This window comes from Amphibalanus amphitrite, unplaced genomic scaffold (genome assembly GCF_019059575.1).
Source record: "Amphibalanus amphitrite isolate SeventyFive unplaced genomic scaffold, NRLGWU_Aamphi_draft 000795F_arrow, whole genome shotgun sequence".
Taxonomy (NCBI): Eukaryota; Metazoa; Arthropoda; class Thecostraca; order Balanomorpha; family Balanidae; genus Amphibalanus; species Amphibalanus amphitrite.
In genome coordinates this window covers 41,239-59,641 of record NW_024882289.1, presented here as the reverse complement: position 1 = coordinate 59,641, position 18,403 = coordinate 41,239, and the positions used below count along the sequence as shown (strand labels likewise).

The 18,403-nt window shown below is 49.6% G+C and overlaps 1 protein-coding gene across 2 annotated transcripts in view; it reads right to left on the bottom strand.

The window, feature by feature from the left end:
• Positions 1-1,779: 1,779 nt before the first annotated feature.
• The window catches only part of LOC122366292 (neurotrimin-like), a 38,290-nt gene continuing 21,666 nt past the window's right edge, over positions 1,780-18,403 (bottom strand). For both annotated transcript variants that reach the window (XM_043338369.1, XM_043338370.1), the window contains exons 4-11: positions 11,986-12,193; positions 8,113-8,268; positions 7,089-7,226; positions 6,615-6,755; positions 5,699-5,851; positions 4,432-4,497; positions 3,792-3,920; positions 1,780-3,023 (exon numbers count right to left, since the gene is read on the bottom strand). In XM_043338369.1, the coding sequence (XP_043194304.1) occupies positions 2,878-3,023; positions 3,792-3,920; positions 4,432-4,497; positions 5,699-5,851; positions 6,615-6,755; positions 7,089-7,226; positions 8,113-8,268; positions 11,986-12,193 (1,137 nt within the window). In that variant the 3' untranslated portion in view covers positions 1,780-2,877. The remainder of the gene's footprint in view (positions 3,024-3,791; positions 3,921-4,431; positions 4,498-5,698; positions 5,852-6,614; positions 6,756-7,088; positions 7,227-8,112; positions 8,269-11,985; positions 12,194-18,403) is intronic.

Sequence of the window (18,403 nt, the reverse complement as noted above, 5' to 3'; positions counted from 1 at the left end):
TGTGGGCCGGCCATTTCGGCCGCCCTCGTCGGAGCCGGGATCCGCGGATGGTGTTGGCGTCACAGTCGGTAGAGGAGAAGTGAGTGAATGTATTTAGAACACATAAGTTTTTATGGGGTGTCGGGACGCCGCGTCTCGTGACCGGATAGCGGGTCCGCGTTGCTGGTCGCCCCAGACACCCCGACCGAGATACAAAGTAAACCAGACATGACTAAAAAAGAGTCTAGACATGATAGGGATTTGGGGCCTCCATCGGGAGTGGGAGGCCATGAGTTCCTTCTCCACTCACACCATTGATGCTTCAATGGTGTGCTGTAAAGTTCATTTACCGTTAGGTACATTTCATGCTCAACGACATCGGAAACGCTCCATGTATAAGAAAACGAGGAAACTTAATGACATCACTATGAAATCATCTTTAGTCTTGCAACCACCAAACTTTCCTCAAATATGGCCTGTGCAAATGTGCAACCATTTGAAGCTACATCAAGCAGCAAGTCATATCTTATCAGGTTTCGGAGATATCACACAGAACGTAAAAGGGTGCAACTTTACGCCCCCTCCCCCCGCAGCGGCTCCTGGGCTAGTTTATTCATTCTAACACCTTTGCGATTCTGCCTGCTGTCGTCGTGAGATGCATGGTACCTATTCGCTCTGAGTGCTGCGAAATGTGTACATAAGTCGCGTGATAGTGATCAAACGGCTGATCTTATCCTGATAGGAAATATCAACGCGCTTTATTGATTTTCCGACCGAAGGAAGTACCGCCCTCCTGATGTGTTTATTTTTTGTCTACGTTGGCTCAAGACGGTTACAGAGAGGGAGCTGCTTTTAAGCATACCTACCCACACGACCTTTGTTTCAAAAAGAGCTTTTAACACTATTCACATTTTGGTTATCTTGGTTATTTTTGTTATTTATATTTCATTTTATTTTATATTTTATTATCAAAAACTTCAACAAGGAATTAGCACTTCGTCATTTTCTTCATTGTCAGGATAGCTTTTGTCAGGATAAGTTGACTTGTATAATGTATAGGTAGGTACTTATCGATAATGCGAATTTCCCAAATGGTTCAACAGTGAACAGTGCATCCAAAATTCCACCAAAGGTTGGGTGTTGACCATTGATCTACACAAACTAAACATGTACAGAATACAACAATGTTTTCCATTGATATAACGGCGCTACACTAAGCGGCACTCCGCATATGCTCAATCAAAGAAACGCCATTCGATAAAAGGCGGTATAACACATCAATGGGGCGGTATTAATCGGCGCTATGGGTGCGGGAGTCTCGCCGATCGCTCCGGGCACCCGGCGGCGGCTGGTACAGCGGGCCACACTATCAATCAGCGCGGATACCGGGCTGAGGGGCGGCGCGGCGGCGCCCTGTTGCGGCGCGGCGCTCCTCCGGCCCACAATGCTGCCGCCGGCCGCATGCATCACCAGTGGCAGGTTTGCTCTTCATCGGTCTTGGAGGGGCGGCTCGGGACCGGCCTCCTTAATGCACACCGTGGGAGAGGTGCAGCGGCACCCGGCTCCGGCCTATGTGTGTGTGTGGGGGGGGGGGGGGGGGTCCGATCGCTCGTCGCGTTTGGTCTGAGAAAAGCAGTCGAGAATTCTATAAGTGGTGTGCCGACAAAGTAGTAATAGGTGATAGCCCAAGAATCCTGGCTTTGCGATATAGTGATCAGACTTCTTGGCTAGTGTAGAGTATTGGTTGTCCGGTAGTGTAGATTATTGGTTGTCCCCTCCCCCCCCCAAAAAAAACGCAAATTGTGACAACTTTCCCGGCCAGCACAGTGTATTGAATCACCTCTTGCGCTCGGTAAGTAAAGTAGCATTCCAGGCCGGGATACCCGCGGTCAACGTTCATCGTGGACCGTACAGCGATGGACAGCAGCGCCGAATATTCAGTCCTCCATTCTCCTGCAGTCGAATCCACATTGCACATACCCGTGACTACGCTACATAATACATATTGCGCACTCATGCACACTCACCATCAAACATTCGTGCTTTCACAAAGCCCGACTGAGCACGGCGGAAAACACTGCCACATCCGTTCTCACCAAACGACCTCGTCGTCAACAAATATAGGTAGTCAACACTGAACAATGCACGACGACTCAACTTATTTTCAGTCGTGCACGACTCGAACTGCAGCTCCTGGCAGCTAGCCTGCTTCCAAAACAGTTTTCAAAAACTTATTGGCTGGGTCGTGACATCAGACATTGATATTGAGGTGGACACTCGCTTTGCTTTATGATTTGAAATTAACTCGTGCTAATTGTCGAGAGAAATTATAACTGAGCTGCATATCAAATATCCACATAATGTTCCCATAATCTAGCATTTTCGCTATTTTACCATGATACCAAATGCCTATATTACCGTTCCAATGGATCCAAAAGCCCACCGATGCAAATAGCGACATTCATTGCCCGTGACCCTAGGAAACAGGCTCATCCATTTAAACGGACTGGATGCATCAGCCGAGGAAGGGTGGCGTTGCCACATGTGTGGCCTGCATATACACCCCAATCCCGCACTGTGATATAACTCACTTGCTTTTTAACTCACAACTCACTCGCATAACCATAGATAGTTAATATCTGTCTGCTGGATGCCGCTAAACGCTATTCGTAAACAGGAAACACTGCAAATCTCCGAATCAGTTGAAGACCTGCATTGGCTTAGGAAGCTTACCCTGTGGCTCCTTTACACTCTCTCTGGGCCCGTGCATGGATTGCAGTGACGTCACGACAAAACCACGAGTCTAGACATCATGCATTTCATCATCGGTAACGCTTTGAACGGTGCACAATCACCACGGTGGGCATCAGGAACAGCGTTTCATTCGGAGTCTCCCGGTTAGCGGAGGCCCCAGTAGGCTTCCACGGCAGCGGCGACGATGGCTACCAGTAGCCACTGGGCGTCCTGGGTGACTGTCGCCCTGCTAGATGTCCGCTCGACCGAGTACCTATCGCCAGCCGACGCCTCTCCCGGCTTCCCCAGCCCTGAAAAAGGAACGCACCAGCATTGTTAGCAGTTAGCTCCAGAAAATTGTCTATATCGCTTTATGCACTTGTTAAATGGCACATCTTTGCATGACAAACAATACCTTTTTACAATGAAATTATCTTAAGAAAGATTGTGCGACTCTTGACTGCACATTCATTATTATGGATTACGCAATTAATGGACAGGATATATTGATAAGCAATTAAAGCACGATGTAAAAGATGCCGATCTTACTTCGGTAACATGCAGTTAACGTTTAGTAACAAAACACAATGTTTTAATGTTGATACCGACAGCTCTTCAATAATTGTTACTGAGCAGCATTAAATCAAATCAAATCAAAAGTAAAGCTGTTCAGCCATGGCCCAGGCCATGTATGGCTAAATAGGAACCTCATCTTTTTTTTGCTGAGCTTAGCTTTTAAAGCAGGTCAACCATTCATCTCGTATAAAGTCAGATTAGTCTGGTGGACCCTCATTTCAGGTCAGGTCGGCTCAGACCCAATCGGTCAGCTACCGCCTTTCAGCTTATCAGCTCAGGCCACTCACTTGTCGGGTACGAGTGTATTTTACCGGGAGGCGACCACTTAAGGTCAGGTCAGCTCAGCTCAGATCAGTTTAAGCCAGCTCAGCTCAAGTCAGGTCAGTTCAGCTCATGTCAGTTTAGGTCAGCTCAGCTCAGCTCAGCTTAGGTGAGCTCAGGTCAGGTCACCTCAGCTCAGCTCAGCTCGGGTAAGCTCAGGTCAGTTCAGCCTGCTCCGTTACCGGGAGGTGGCCGCTCCGGCCGCGCCGGCGTGGGACCTCTGCGGACACCATCCCACTGGCGGTCGGACCGGGGGTCCGGTCTAGCAGGGACGACCTCCTCCCGCTCTGCGGCAGTCTCCGCCGGCGACTCTGCAACGGCCGTGCAAACTCACACACACACGGACACACACAGCGGTGGCGGGACGACTGCCAGCTCGGAGCTGCACAGTGGTGCACGTGCACTGTGCACTACCCGACACATGGCTCCTGTATACAGATGCGCGCAAGTTATGTGCACTGGTGCACTGCTTCTGGTGCTAGTGAACAATAGGATCTACATTAGCGTGATTTTTGTACATCAACCGAATAGCACTGGTGCGAAAAAGCGCAGTGAGCCAATTGCCGAATCCTCATAACAAGAAACCTCGCTTGGAAGTCTAAGCCTCTCACTGCGGAAACCTGTAGGTGTAATTTTATAGTGCAGCGAGTGATAAACTAATAAATGCGTAATGAGCTATGTGGTGAGAAACTTCCCGCACCCACGGTGGACAGAGGCGACGGCTGAAGCTCCCTGAAGCCGTGTAACAGACGGGTGGGGTGGTGCACACAGTGATGTTACAGCGGTATGTGTCCTCCCCGCCTGCGACAGGTGCTGACTCACCTGCCGGCGAGGTGTATATGTTCTGGTTCAGCTTCACAGTGCTGTACGTCGTCGGCGCAGGCTCCTCTGAAGGGTAGTCGGGGTCAATTCAGTGATGAACCAAAACTACGGCTGCTGATATAACTATGCCAACAAAATCCGACTGTACTAATGCATAAGTGGCTCGATTCTCAATGAGTTACATAGAAAGGCAAATACGAGACCGATACCTTATGTACAATGCTATCGTACAGTAAAGGTGCCCTGACACTTGCACGACTTTTGGTCACGATTTTGTCGTGGCAAGCCGTGCCATTTTCGTGCACGAACTGGGATGGCTCCCGCACTGTTCACGACTAGTGCACGACCAGTTCACGACGATTTCACGAATAATTCACGAATGCGTGCCCATCAGTGTCCACATTGGCACGGACTGGTACGACGAGTTCACGCATACTTTCCGCATAGTTTGCGCATAGTTTACGCACTTCACGCATTGGCACGACAAGTTTGCGCAATTTGTGCCGACTTGGGCATGCCATATAAAAGTGGGACCTCCCATTCACTAATGTAAGGCTGTAAGCTCCGTGTCCTGGCAAGACCCATCGTGACCTCCAGTGACACAAATGTCCTGACCTTGCCTAATGTGACCAGTTTGACCTGGACTGACTTATCGTGACCTTGGCTGACCTCTGCGACCTGGCGTGACCCATCGTGACCTCATGGTGACCTCTGTGACCTAACCTGACACCGTGTGACCTAATTTGACCTCTGTGACCTAACATGAGCCCGTGTGACCTAGTTTGACCTCTTTGACCTGAAATGACCCGTTAAATACATTTTCGGTCATTACTTCCCATCTAGGCGTCCAATCGACTCGGGAAAAACACCAAACAATCCCAAATTTCGCGCTGCGAAGCAAGCCGAGATCCACAGATTGGCACGGGCTGGTAGGACGAGTTCACGAATACTTTTCGCATAGTTTGCGCATAGTTTACGCACTTCCCGCAACGTCCCGACGAGTTCACGACGAGTTCACGAACAGTTTGCGCATAGTTCACGATCCGGTTGCGAAATTTTGTCGTGACCAAAACTTTGAACATTTCAAAGTTTTTGACCCGACATGGCACGAAGTCACGACGAGTTAACGCACACTTCACGTCAGTTCACGACTAGTTTGCGCACGGGCACGATTCGATTCGTGCCAATGCGTGCCTCAAAATCGTGCAAGTGTCAGGGCCCCTTAAGCGATCTAGTAAACTATTCCGCACGAAATAAAGCTGCTCACCGTCCAGGGATATAACTCCATCCACTTCTCCGAGCGAGTTTTTGGCCACACATCTGTAGTTTTGAAAGTCACCTCTCTGTATGTGGTGGATAATGAGAATCATTGATAATTGATACAGAGATTTCTCCACAGTCTTGAGCTGGTACTTTTCACCTGAAACGGACAAAAGGGACTCACAGATAATAGCAAGACCATGCAATGCACCTTAAGAATGAAATGTGAATCATCCATCTGTATGATATTTTGCTTGTAATGTGATCTGTTTACATTAAGCTTTATCGAAAGCAGGCAGTCGTACAAAAACTCGTCTCGTTCTCACGAAGTATTACGTAAAATTTATGTGCGTAGGTAATACAAGAAAATCAGATCGGAAAGAGCCTCAGAATATGTCCTCTGATGCCGAGGGAAAAATGACAGGGGAATATGGCGCTGCCCTCTCGGGCGTTCCCCAGGGGACACCAATCTTGTCAGATTAACATTCTAAAAACATTCTCTGCCGGCCGCAAATCAGATTGCTACCTTGCCGCGGCAGATAATCGAAAACACATCTGCTAACTGAATCAGGGCCTGCGCGGTACGACGTACGAGCTGGCGCCGTGATTATCCATTCCCAGGGGGCGACGGGGAGGGCGAGCCCCCGTGGAGGCCACACGGCGGGGGGGGGGGGAGGGCGAGACCCGTGGCGGCACACACGGCAGAGCCTTGGGGACAGCTGCGGACGGCGGTCTTTCCACGCGTCTGGGGCGACCGCAGCGTACCAGCCAAAGGACCGGACAGACGCCCGATGGTCTTTACTGTCATCCTGGGAGTCTGCATGATTCACCCCGGGTCCCCCAGTCGTCTGCCCGGAGTGGGTCTCTCTCCGTCCGGCCAGGGTCGTTTTCCCAGGTTTGTCGGGGGAGATCGAGGCACGTACTGGCGACGATCATCTCTCCGGCGCCGTTGGTCCAGTAGTTGATGGAGCGGGGGTACGCCTCGGTCTCACACTGCAGGCGCTTGGAGCGCTGGCCGACGTAAGCCGACTCGAGCTGCGAGGAGACGAGCATCACCGGGCCGACTGGAGGCGGAGACAGGGGTGGGGATCAGTCGCCTCACATCACTGGCCCGACTGGAGGCGGAGACAGGGGTGGGGTGGGGATCAGTCACTCACGAGCGACACACAGGTGGACCGGGCTACCAGGCAGGGGCAATATTAACAATCTCACTCAGCCCAGTCAATTATTGGTCAAAACAGACTTTGCAAAATGCACAAAATTAATCAATATAGATTGAACGTGACAGCACCCGGGCAACTTCAGCAAACAGTCGCTAATCCAGGCTCCGATTGACACGTCAGTCTCCGTTCCCTCCAGACCTCCCGGCCTGTCTGTCCCCACCCCGGCTCACTCACAGTGCACCTTGACGTCGACCCTCTTGCTAACGGCCGGAAGAATGCCGTTTCGCGCGATGCACAGGTAGGCCCCCATGTGCAGTCGACTGACGCGCGTGATGTTGAGCTGTTCACCCTCCACCAGCATCGCAGCGGAGTCTGACCGAACAGGGGACCCGTCGTCACGTGATACATCAGGCAGTGAATTGTCTCTTGGGCTGAGATAAGCCAGTGAGTGGGTCAGCCGCCTCTCCAGCCCCCCTCCCTCCCCTTCCCCCACACAAAACATCTCCCTGTGACAGGCAGTCACCACAAGACCTATTTTTTAGTGGGTCGCTCGGAATGCAAGAGTGGTGGCGTCCAGAATTGCATTTCACGCGCAAGTAATGAAGCGAGCCCGGTTTTTAATGGCTTGACGGCGGCGACGCTGTCAAAACTCTCCTGCGTCCCCTGACAGAAAACAGCTCTCCGGTTTCCCGAAAAGAAAACTCTCGCCGAGCAAGAAATCTGCGTCCGTAACAGACAGGGAGAAAACACAACGTCAGATCGGTCTGGATTATGAGATGAATGCATTAGCTAACACACACGGTTGCTCTGAGAGAATAAAGCTGAGAGGTAATCGGATAAACTGGTGAAAGTTACCCAAGGACTATATACCTATTTGGCTTTATATCTTAATAAAAAATATTTGCGGTCAAAAGACTCGAACAAAATTAACAGTGCTCACTGAATGTTCTGTTCCTTGTGACAGAATATTCAGGTGAAGTGTGCCTCCCGAACAAACCATTGTCCCCCTCTGACTCCCACCGTCCCTTTCTGATGCTTAACGTCCCTCTCTGACCTTTACTTCCACGTCTGACGTCCCGCTACCTGTTCGCTCCCCTTCGCACCTCTAACCTCGCGCCCACTGTCCGCTCCCCGTACCTACCTACCTCTGTCGTAACCCCTACCCACCTTCTGCCGTTCCCCGTTCCCACCTTCTGCCGTTCCCCGTTCCAACCTCTGCCGTTCCCCGTTCCAACCTCTGCCGCTTCCCGGTTCCCACCTCTGCCGTTTCCGCGCTGGATGGCTGCGCCGTCCTCTCGCCTCCACTGCACCCGCGGCGGAGGGAAGCCCGACGCTCGGCACCTCAGGCTGATGTCCTGCATCTCCCTGACGATCATGTCCGTGCTGCTGCCCAGGTCGTTAATTTTCGGTGGCACTGTGAACGAGGATTATATTTTATAGCAATTACTCGACGTCCATTATTGGGATAACATGTGCTCATAATATACTAGTTTGTGTGTTAAAGTATTTTTTTTCCAAAAGCAAAACGTAGGGAGTCTCGATGCGTCGAAAAAGGATATTTATCTGCATTTTATCAGAAAGGAAAATGGAGAAAACCCTACTTATGCATTGAGATACTTCGTTCGGGACTCTGGGTGATAGGTTGAGTGTAGTAGAACAGAGACGGCCTTTTGGGACCGGGTTGAGTATGGAAGGAGACGGTGCGGAGTGTGGAGGGGTGGGGGGTGGGGGTTCGGCCTTGCGTGATCGTCCAGTACCGCCCCGGGCGATGAAGCCGCAGAAGTTATCGGCTGCGGGCGATCCATCGGGTCGGCTCACGGCACAACTGAAGCCCGCGGCGCGGTGTCGGCGGCGCTAACCAGATCCCGAAAAAAGGCCGCTCTCGAGTTGGCGCGGATCGCGTGACGACGGAGGCGGGACCGACACGCCGGCGACATCGTCCGGCAGCCGCCGGGAGGTCAGAGGGGCAGAGGAGGAGCAGGGGCAGAGGAGCAGAGGAGCAAAGATAGAGAGAAGGTCTGGCCAGGAGAGACAGTAAAAACACAGTGAATGATCTCCGTGACGTAGGACCCGAAAGCTCGTCAAGAAATAATTAGTTTAGTTGATAGTGAAAGACGAGATGATCATCTTTTATAGCGCATGTCGCTTTACCCCGCTCAGAAGTGGTGCCGCCAAGAGTTCTACGAACTCATGAGCCGCGGAACTCACCAACCACCTGCAGTGGCGCCGCCACCTGCAGTGCTACTGGACTAACCGACTACGTGCAGTGCTAACTTAACCCTCGCCCGTAAACGGCGATCTGCCACCTTCGCCCATGCAGGGGGGGGGGGGGGGTTGGTGCGACCCCCCCTTGGCGTTTGAAAACGGAGCGTCGTAGAGCTTAGCGTAAAAGACCAACGGATTGCTCTCGCCGAGATCTCGCGATTGGTGGTATATTTTTGGTCCTAGGTCAACATTTGACCTACTTTTGACCGGTCAAAGGTCAATTTTTTTTCGGAAAAATAGACTTTTTCAACTTTCCGCGGCGATTGCGGCAAAACGGTGGGAGATATCGACTTGAAACCTTCACTATCGTGTTCCTTGATCAATTCTCTATCGTTTGGTATGTATTTCGTTTCCCTAGCTCTAAAAAATGGCGCGTTGGGAGCGCCGGAAGTCGGCAAGGTCACAGTCGGCGGCAGAAATTCGAAAAATCAAAATTTAAATTTTTGAAATCTGATTTTATTTTTGGATTTGGGAGGTCCATTTGCTCCCTATAGAAGCTAATATTGCTGCATATTCCCATCGAGGTGACAAGAATTAGCAAAATAGTGGTTCGGGCGCTTTTCAAAAATAGTACCGGACGCTGTTCCTCTTGTGACGTCATAGCTCCGTGACCTGACCTGACCCGGTCAAGTTTCTTATACCATATGATAGCCAATACTTGCCCCAACATGCATGGGAAGTTTCATCACGATCCATCAACCGATGTTCGTACCACCGGCAGGAAACCTCGGGCGTTGGCACTCATTTTGTGAAAATCCGGCCGGAGGCTGTTCCCTTTGTGACGTCATAACTCCGTGACCTGACATGACCCTGTCAATTTTTTTTTTTAATCAAAAGATGCGCAAGGTTTGCAGCGCCGCCCGTTTTTGCACTATTTCCGAAAAACCTCGGGGGGGGGGGGTTGCACCAACCCCCCCCCCTACATGGGCGAGGGTTAAAGGTAGTGTGCCAGCTTTCTTGGACCGTATGGAGTTAATGGCCCAGATAAGGAGAACCGGATTTTTAGAACTTATCCATACCTTCAAAACTCATGGAAACGTCTTAAATTCTTCAAATTTTGAGTACCCCAGTGCGAAATTCGCCCCGACGGGTTGTCGGTCGTACCCCAACCACATTTCACACCACTATGAACAATAAATGCACACACTGAAATCGCTATTACCGATATGCTCATCCAATCAAGTTTCGATAAACCCGTTCAGCATCATCTCCTGCGGTTTCGAACACGCCTGTTAGGTGGCTTCTGATGCTCGTCGAGGTCGGAATTTCCAAATACGCGTGGTGCGTCGGGCCGCGCGCTCTGACTTCGGCCAAGAAAAATGCGTCAGCTGATCATTGTCATTTCTGCCACTTGCGTGTGGTGAAATGGGGTCATAACTTATAAGACGGCTTTGTCATATCAATTATTTTACATAAAATCATATTTCAAACCATAAATAATGTTCGACAGCCAAATAAAAGAAATAATACCAATACGGGCTAACAGTTTAAGGCTCGACATTGTGTTGTCTACGATTAGACAGCTGATAACTCATTCCCGTACGTCGTATGGTCGTAACACTATAATGACCTTTGCTTACTGTCACAAGTGCGCCGCATTCGCGATTGTTGCCCGACGCCTGTTTGCAGGTGAGCCCACTACAGTTGTTATACATATCTAAAAACCGAAAAACTTTTAGGCGAAAAAGGCACTATTCCAGGCCCTTTTTGATTTTTTTTGCGATATTAGGTAAAAACAGAAGCTTCTTATCCTAGGAAAAATAAAATGGGAAATCTTTCAAAGGTGGCACACTACCTTTAACACGCGCACTGCAGCGGGTCTGAGCCGAACACGAACTGCAGGGGGGGGGGGGGGGGGTTGAAAACAACCCCCCCTGAGATCTCGAAAACGGCGCAACGTAGCGACAAGCGGTAAACGGCGTTGGATAGGTTAAGATGAGATCGACAAGAAATACTAAGATCATTTTTGGGTCAGGTCAAAAACGAGGTCACCAGAGGTCACCGAAGACAAAATGTTACGATTTTCACAACAGGAATTTCGCGGTAGTTTTTCTTGAATAACTTGTCTTGCACACAAGACAGAGGATCAATTCGAACGCCATCGTTCTTAGCTCGTCAAGGCGCATCGAATGATATATAATATGACCTCGAAAGGTCAAGTTGAAAATTTGACCTCAGGTCAAGGTCATGACCTGACCGAAATAGGTCATGTTGCATATCATTCGATCCGCATTGACGAGAAAAACACGATAAACGTCGAACGGAGTCTCTATCTCTACTCAATCTCAAGTTATTGAAGAAAAACCGCTGGTGACCTCAGGTGACCTAAGATGACCTGGAGATCACCTTCCAAAGGTCATAAGTGATATGTTTCGGTGAAATCACCAACAGGGACCTGTAATACTATGATCCTGAGCGTATTGAAGTCATAGGATGGCATTCAGAGTAAGTTGAAATTTCTCCCATTGACTTATAATGGGCCGGTCGCAAAAATGACCTGACCTTAGGTCATCGATATAAAAATTCCGAGATATACAAGTTGTAGCTCGTGATGACTTTACTAGTTCCTGTGGGTTTCAAGATCATATCTCAACAACTGTGGGCTTGGTGGGATTGCAAACTTCGAAATTTACGTTTCGAGGTAGGGTCACTTGACCTGACCTGGTGACCTGACCATAGGTCACCTGGGGTCAAAATTTTTACTCAAGGTGTGCAAAAGTTGTGAGAACAGGTATGCAAAATTTGGCGGCGCTACGCGCCGCCGTTTTCTCGCAATTTGCGAAAAACCACAGGGGGGGTTGAAAACAACCCCCCCTGCAGTGCGCGTGTTAACTCACCGACCACGTGCAGTGCTAACTGGACTCACCGACCACCTGCAGGAAGCCGGCCTGCGAGATCATGGGGTCGGTGTTGATCTGGCACATGTATGCGCCGCGGTCCTGCTCGTTGACATCGCTGATGTGCAGGTGCCAGTTGGTGTGGCCGTTGTGCTCGAGCGTCACGCGCGGGTTGCGGGTGATCACCGTCGTGTGGATGGTGAGAATCGTCTGCGTGTCCACACGCACCCAGGCCACCTGACGGCGAGAAGTAGAGTGGAAATAGTGTCCAGGCCGCATATGACGGTCTGCCACAGGTCACATGAAGGCAAACGACAAACATGACGGTATGAGCAATGAACATGAATGGTCATTTGGTATTTATTCCAGGAGAGATCTATATAGAAACCTCTCCGGCAACGCAGCAGCACAGTTGAAAAATGTTGCCGCTACCAATCGTTTATCGAACCATGCTGAGCCCTACGTACAGCAATGTCCAGGCTCGAGCCTTTCGAGCCCATTCGACGTTTGCCACCTACGCTTGATGGTAGTATGGTGATTGGTCATTGGAAATCATGTTGTCGGTCAGATGAAGTCGACATGAAGGACGACTCCTCTTCGGCTATGTTAGTCGTTCGAGGCGGCAGAACGTGCGCACGAAGCTTTGCGGTTCGTTAACGCTTAACATATGAAATCCACCCACTAATAAGTCGTGATTATCGGAAACGGAAACATGTGTGCATACAATGCATAATCGATGCCTTGTATGCTTGCATCAGTTTCTCATTCACCGGTAAAAGGATCTACTCTGACTGTTGGTCGGCACTAACAGTCGCAGCCCAGCCCGGCCCCGCACCGCGCCCGGCCTAGCCACCGCGGTGGAGAGCCGACCGGTACTATCGTCTCGGAGCCGGAGGCCGTCGGAAACGACTCGGCCGAGCCGCTATCGGCGCCGCAACTGTCGCCACTTTATGCCGCCACCAGGATCAGGCCGATTATTGCCGGCACGCTGATAAGGCACAGTCAATTTATATTTACGTGCACGGGGGAGGAGCGAGCCCCGTTGACGAGAGGATTTGGACGGTAGGAATGGTGGAGCGGCTACGTGGCAGCCAGCAGGGCCTGCGAATGCCAGAACAACTCAGCTTCGCGGGAAAGTCTTTGTTGAGATCGTAAAGGGTGCTTGAGGACTGAGAGGATGACAATCGTTTTAGAACATGACTGTAATATTATAAGTATAATGCGCTAAGGCATATCGCGGAACGTGCAATGCCTTATCATTTATAAGTAGGTGGGTACTGGGTATGCACATAGATAACAGAACATAGGCACAAAATAAATGCAAACAAAGATATGGTATAAGTTTTCATGGTATAAAGTTCAAAAGATTTGATTTACAACTGGTAGCCCTAACCTCATTTTCGCATACTTTGTTACCTACCTAGCGTTTAATTCGTCAAAGCTCTAAGGCAAAGCAAAGCTAGCGACGAATTGGTTGGAATGGGCATGGTAGGTATGGGTATGTTTTCTACAGGGCGTATTTTAAGGGATTTTCACTGGGTCGGCAATCACATTTAGGGGCGGCATTTTGCACTCATAGGGGCGGCACTTGGCATCTGAGGGGGGCGCCATACCTACTGATATTTAATGACAAAAAAGACACGTTCGACGGTTCTTTTATAACTCTTTCTAAGTAATGATTTCAGATTCAACCTACCTAAGCTCAGCGGTATTACGTCTATTTTTCCGGGATATAACTAGTATTTCTCGTGTCATAATGCGACAAATGAACTATAATTTGACTTTACAAAAAATAATTTAAAAATTTTACCTGAGGTCAAGTTCATGACCTCACCATAAATAAAACATGTTGCATACCAGTCGATCCGTATCGTCAAGCTTAAAACATTCACGGTGTTTTATGGCTCTAGAACAGTGGTCGGCAGGTCGCACGAGTGGTGCCCACTTTATGGGCGCTGGACGGGGCCATTACCCCCACTTGTCATACCCCATTGCAAGCCCCATTGCTTACACGGCAAGGGTCGCTGATATTCGGCCATATCCTTTGACGCCTCTATTTTTCTGCATCTTAATAAAATGCAACACAATTAACTCTCTTTTTATGGAGAGGGAGAGCGGGTGGAGTAAGGATGAAGTCATACATTTTTTATTCATTAGTTACTCGCGTAATGAACAGCGTATTGATTTGTAACGATACGTTCATCCCCCCCCCCAAATTAATGAATGGTATACCTACCTACTCAAATATTTTCGTGACCCCAGTGACATTTTCATTGAGTTTTTGAAATTTAAATGATCTTCACTCGGTAACTTTCTCTCCGGATCGGCCGGCGGACAAAACGCAAGCGAAGACAATGCGGGGAGTCCGGTGCTCTACCAACTGAGCTACGGAACAGGGAAATGCTCACCATAGATACACCGACTGAACGATCCCTTTATAACTTAAGCGATTGATAAGACAAACAGTGTGTAACTGTATATATATAAAATGTAAGTCTCGAAATTGCTATGTCTTTGACCGAAGGTAAGGACAATTTTGCGACCCTTCCATTAGGTATAAGGAAATGGGAGAAAATCAGGGCATGCATGCCTCTTTTTATAGGTAGACAAATGTCAAAGTTAACGAATTTAAACATCATAAAACAATTAAAAATGAAACACTTAATCGGAAAATTGCCACCCACGACCCCTCGTTATGTCCTTGAGTTCATGTCAGGTCATGGAAGGCCTCCAGCAGTTTTTTCAATAACTTCTGATAGAGACATGCGACATGCCTGAGCGATGAAAACACCTTAGATGATTTCAGTTTGACGATACAAATCGACTGATATGCAACGTGACCTTTACCAGTCAGGTCATGACCTGGACCTGAGCTCAAATTTCCCAAATGACATTTGAATGTCAAATTATAGTTCATTCGACGCATCTTGACGAGAGGAGCACAGTACTGAAAAAACAATGTCATAACTTTCGTGAGTCAATAATTATTACAGTAAAAAGGTTCTTCATTAACCCTATTAGTGGCAGGGGGGTTGTTTTTATCCACCCCTCAGCTTTTTCGGGAATATCTCCGAAACCGCTGAAGCTACGATGCTGAAATTTTCTGACTTTTCCTAAAACTAAATTGGGCACATTCCCTGAAAATTTCAAGTTCATAACTTTACCAGGGGCGGCTCCAGAGCACTGGGAATTGGGGGGTCCTATTCGTGAAGCGAGTCATTTGGGCGAAGATCACGATGCTGCACCAGTTTTACGAACAGTGAATGAAAGGTATCATGTGATAACATATACAGTTATTGTGCATCCTCTTTTGACACGTTTTTGCTATAATAGGCGGATCCAGGCGTCCAAAAAGGATTATGTTTTAATCCTTTAATTTAATTTATGTTTTACCTCCCAACATAGGTGCCCTGACACCGCCTATGCATGACCAATACAATTGTAGTCGTTCTCTCATAAGAAAATTGTAACATAACAAGACCGTTACCACCCTTTTCAGAAACAGTACCAACAAAAACCTTATTTACTATACTTTTTGAGTACCCCCAATCTCAATGATCTGTATCCGCCTATGATTTTTGAAAATGCATATTTTTAGGATCCATGTGAATTCCTGGTTCATTCTCTATCGATCGGCAAAAGTTGCGTTAAGATTGGTTCAGAAACCTGGCCGTGATAAACAGTCTAAAATGTATCTGCAATTTGCCCGTTTTTACCCTCCTCTACCCCCCCCCCCCTATTGACATTTTTTAATTTTCATTTTTTAGAAATGTAGATCACGTTGAGCGAAATCGAATGCCGTTTGAATTTTGAAAATCGGCCCGTTAGATCTCGAGATATCAAGGGGGGTCGTAAACAGCCTCCCCCCTGCCACTAATAGGGGTAGCCAGGAGCCTGCCACTAATAGGGTTAAAACAGCTCAGTAGAGGGGCGGAGGGGGTCCACTGTCCACTCCAACCCTCCCCAGCCCGGCACGGGTTAAACTAGTTGTGCTCTGGAGGTTAAGCCGTTGATGTTAGGTCAAGTCTGAGGACTTTATAGGAACGTTGAAGAGCAATCGAATGCGCTTTTTTTCGCGGTGCTGTAGTTCTATTCTTCCCCGAGTTATGCGCCAGTTTGTCAATAAATGTTGAAACAGACAACATTTCACCCACATTTCACCTTTGATGACCTCTGGTCACCTGATATTTGACATTTGACTTGACCTAACCAAAGTACGGTAAACCAACTGACCCAAGTAGTTTTTGACACTCTTTCGAATGCCGCTTACCGCGTGTTGCTACGTGGCCTAGTAGCCAAGTTATAGGGGTCGGGAGGGGGGTTCAAACCTCAGCCCGGCGCCGGTTAAGGGAAGGCACTATCATTTTGGAGGCGCTGCAGATATGCTAAGGGACGACAGCATCATTTTGAGGCGCGCCACCAACTTTTTAGGGCACTTAAACCACTTTGAGGGGCACCACCGACACTGTGAGAAGCGCAGTTATCTCTTTGAGCCTTGGGGTGGCACCATTACATTGAAGGGCGCCATGTGCGCAGTAATGTAGGGCAAAATGACAATGAGGAGCGCCTCCGATACTTAGAAGAGACGCAACATTACTTGGGGGGGGGGGGGGCAACATCACTTTTATTTTGAGGACGCCACCCACCCCATTGTAAGGGGCGGCACTGTAACTTTAAGGACCGCCGCGGATACTTTAAGGGGCGGCTCCATCATATGGAGGGGCGCTACAGATCGTTAATGGGTGGCAATAGGTATGATATTTAGGGACTCCGATACTTCGAAGGGCGTCACCGTTTGTTTGAGGGTGACATCATCACTTTGAGGGGCACCACCGATACTGTTCGGTGCGCCACCGACGCTATAAGGGGCCCGCGCCACCGACACTGCCAGGAGCACAGTCATCACTTTGACCGGCGCTTCTATGACATTTAAGGGCGCCGTGAGCACATTGGGGGGGGGGGGGCACCATGACGTTGAGGGGCGTTACGGAAGGTTTGAGGGGCGGCAACATGACATTGAGGAGCGCCTCCGACACTTCGAGGGACACCAGCATTTCTTTGAGAGGCGGCACCTTGACTTTTGAGGAGACACCACCGACACTGTAAGGGGCGGCACCATCACTTTGAGGGGCGCCACGGATGGTTTGAGAAGCGGCACCATTATGTATATGGAGGGACGCTACAGAAAGTTAGAGGGCGGCAACATTGTATTGATGAGTTCCTCCAAAACTTTGAAGGGCGCCACTGGCACTGTAAGGGGCGGCACCAGCACTTTTAGGGGCGGCAGCATCATTTTGAAGGCCGCCACCGACTCGTTGACGGGAGGCACCATCACATTTAGGGTCGTCACTGGCACTTTGAGGGAGGCACCATCACATTGAGGGGCGCCACCGATGCTGAAAGGGGCGGCATCATCTTCTTGAGGGGCGGCATCATCTGCTTGAGGGGCAGCTCCATCACAATGAGGGGCGATGTGGATACCTAGAGGGGCGGCACCATTATATTGGTGGGTTCCTCTGACACTCCGAAGAGCGTCACTGGCACTATGAGAGGCGGCACTAACACTTTAAGGGGCGGCAGCATCATTTTGAGGCGCGCCACCGACTCGTTGGCGGGCAGCACCATCACATTCAGGGGCGGCATCATCTTCTTGAGGGGCGGCATCGTCTGCTTGAGGGGCGGCTCCATCACAATGAGGGGCTATGTGGATACCTAGAGGGGCGGCACCATTATATTGGTGGGTTCCTCCGACACTTCGAAAGGCGTCACTGACACTATAAGGGGCGGCGCCAACGCTTTAAGGGGCGGCAGCATCATTTTGAGGGGCGCCACCGACTCGTTGGCGGGCAGCACCATCACATTCAGGGGCGCCACCGGCACTTTGAGGGCGGCACCATCTTATTGAGGGGCGCCACCGATACTGAAAGAGGCGGCATCATCTTCTTGAGGGGCGGTATCATCACATTGCGGGGCTCCACAGATGCTTAGATTCTTAGAAGGGCGGCACCATTAGGTACATTGAGTGGGACTACTAACAGATTTAGGGGCGGCACTGTCACATTGAGTTGCGGGATCATCACTTTCTATAGACGGCTGCTTCACTTTAAGAGGCGGCATTATCATTTCGGAGGGCAGCAGCCTCACTATGAATGACGGCACCTAGCCTGCATATGCGTGCTGCATCCTAGAGGGGGCGGCAACTGGGTCGGCAAACGGCTGTCACTGGGTCGGCATTCTCCGTGACTGGGTCGGCAATTGCCGACCCAGTTAACATGTTAAAATACGCCCTGGTTTTCTATCCTTATAATAAATTATTTTTTGGAGTGTTTTTCTGTCATCGGAAAATTGGCATCACTTTTGTGAGCTTTGGGCGACTGAACTTCTTTCCACTGGCTCGCTGCTACCACGCCAACCACCACGTGGAGGTATCGTGCGCCGCGTAGCATG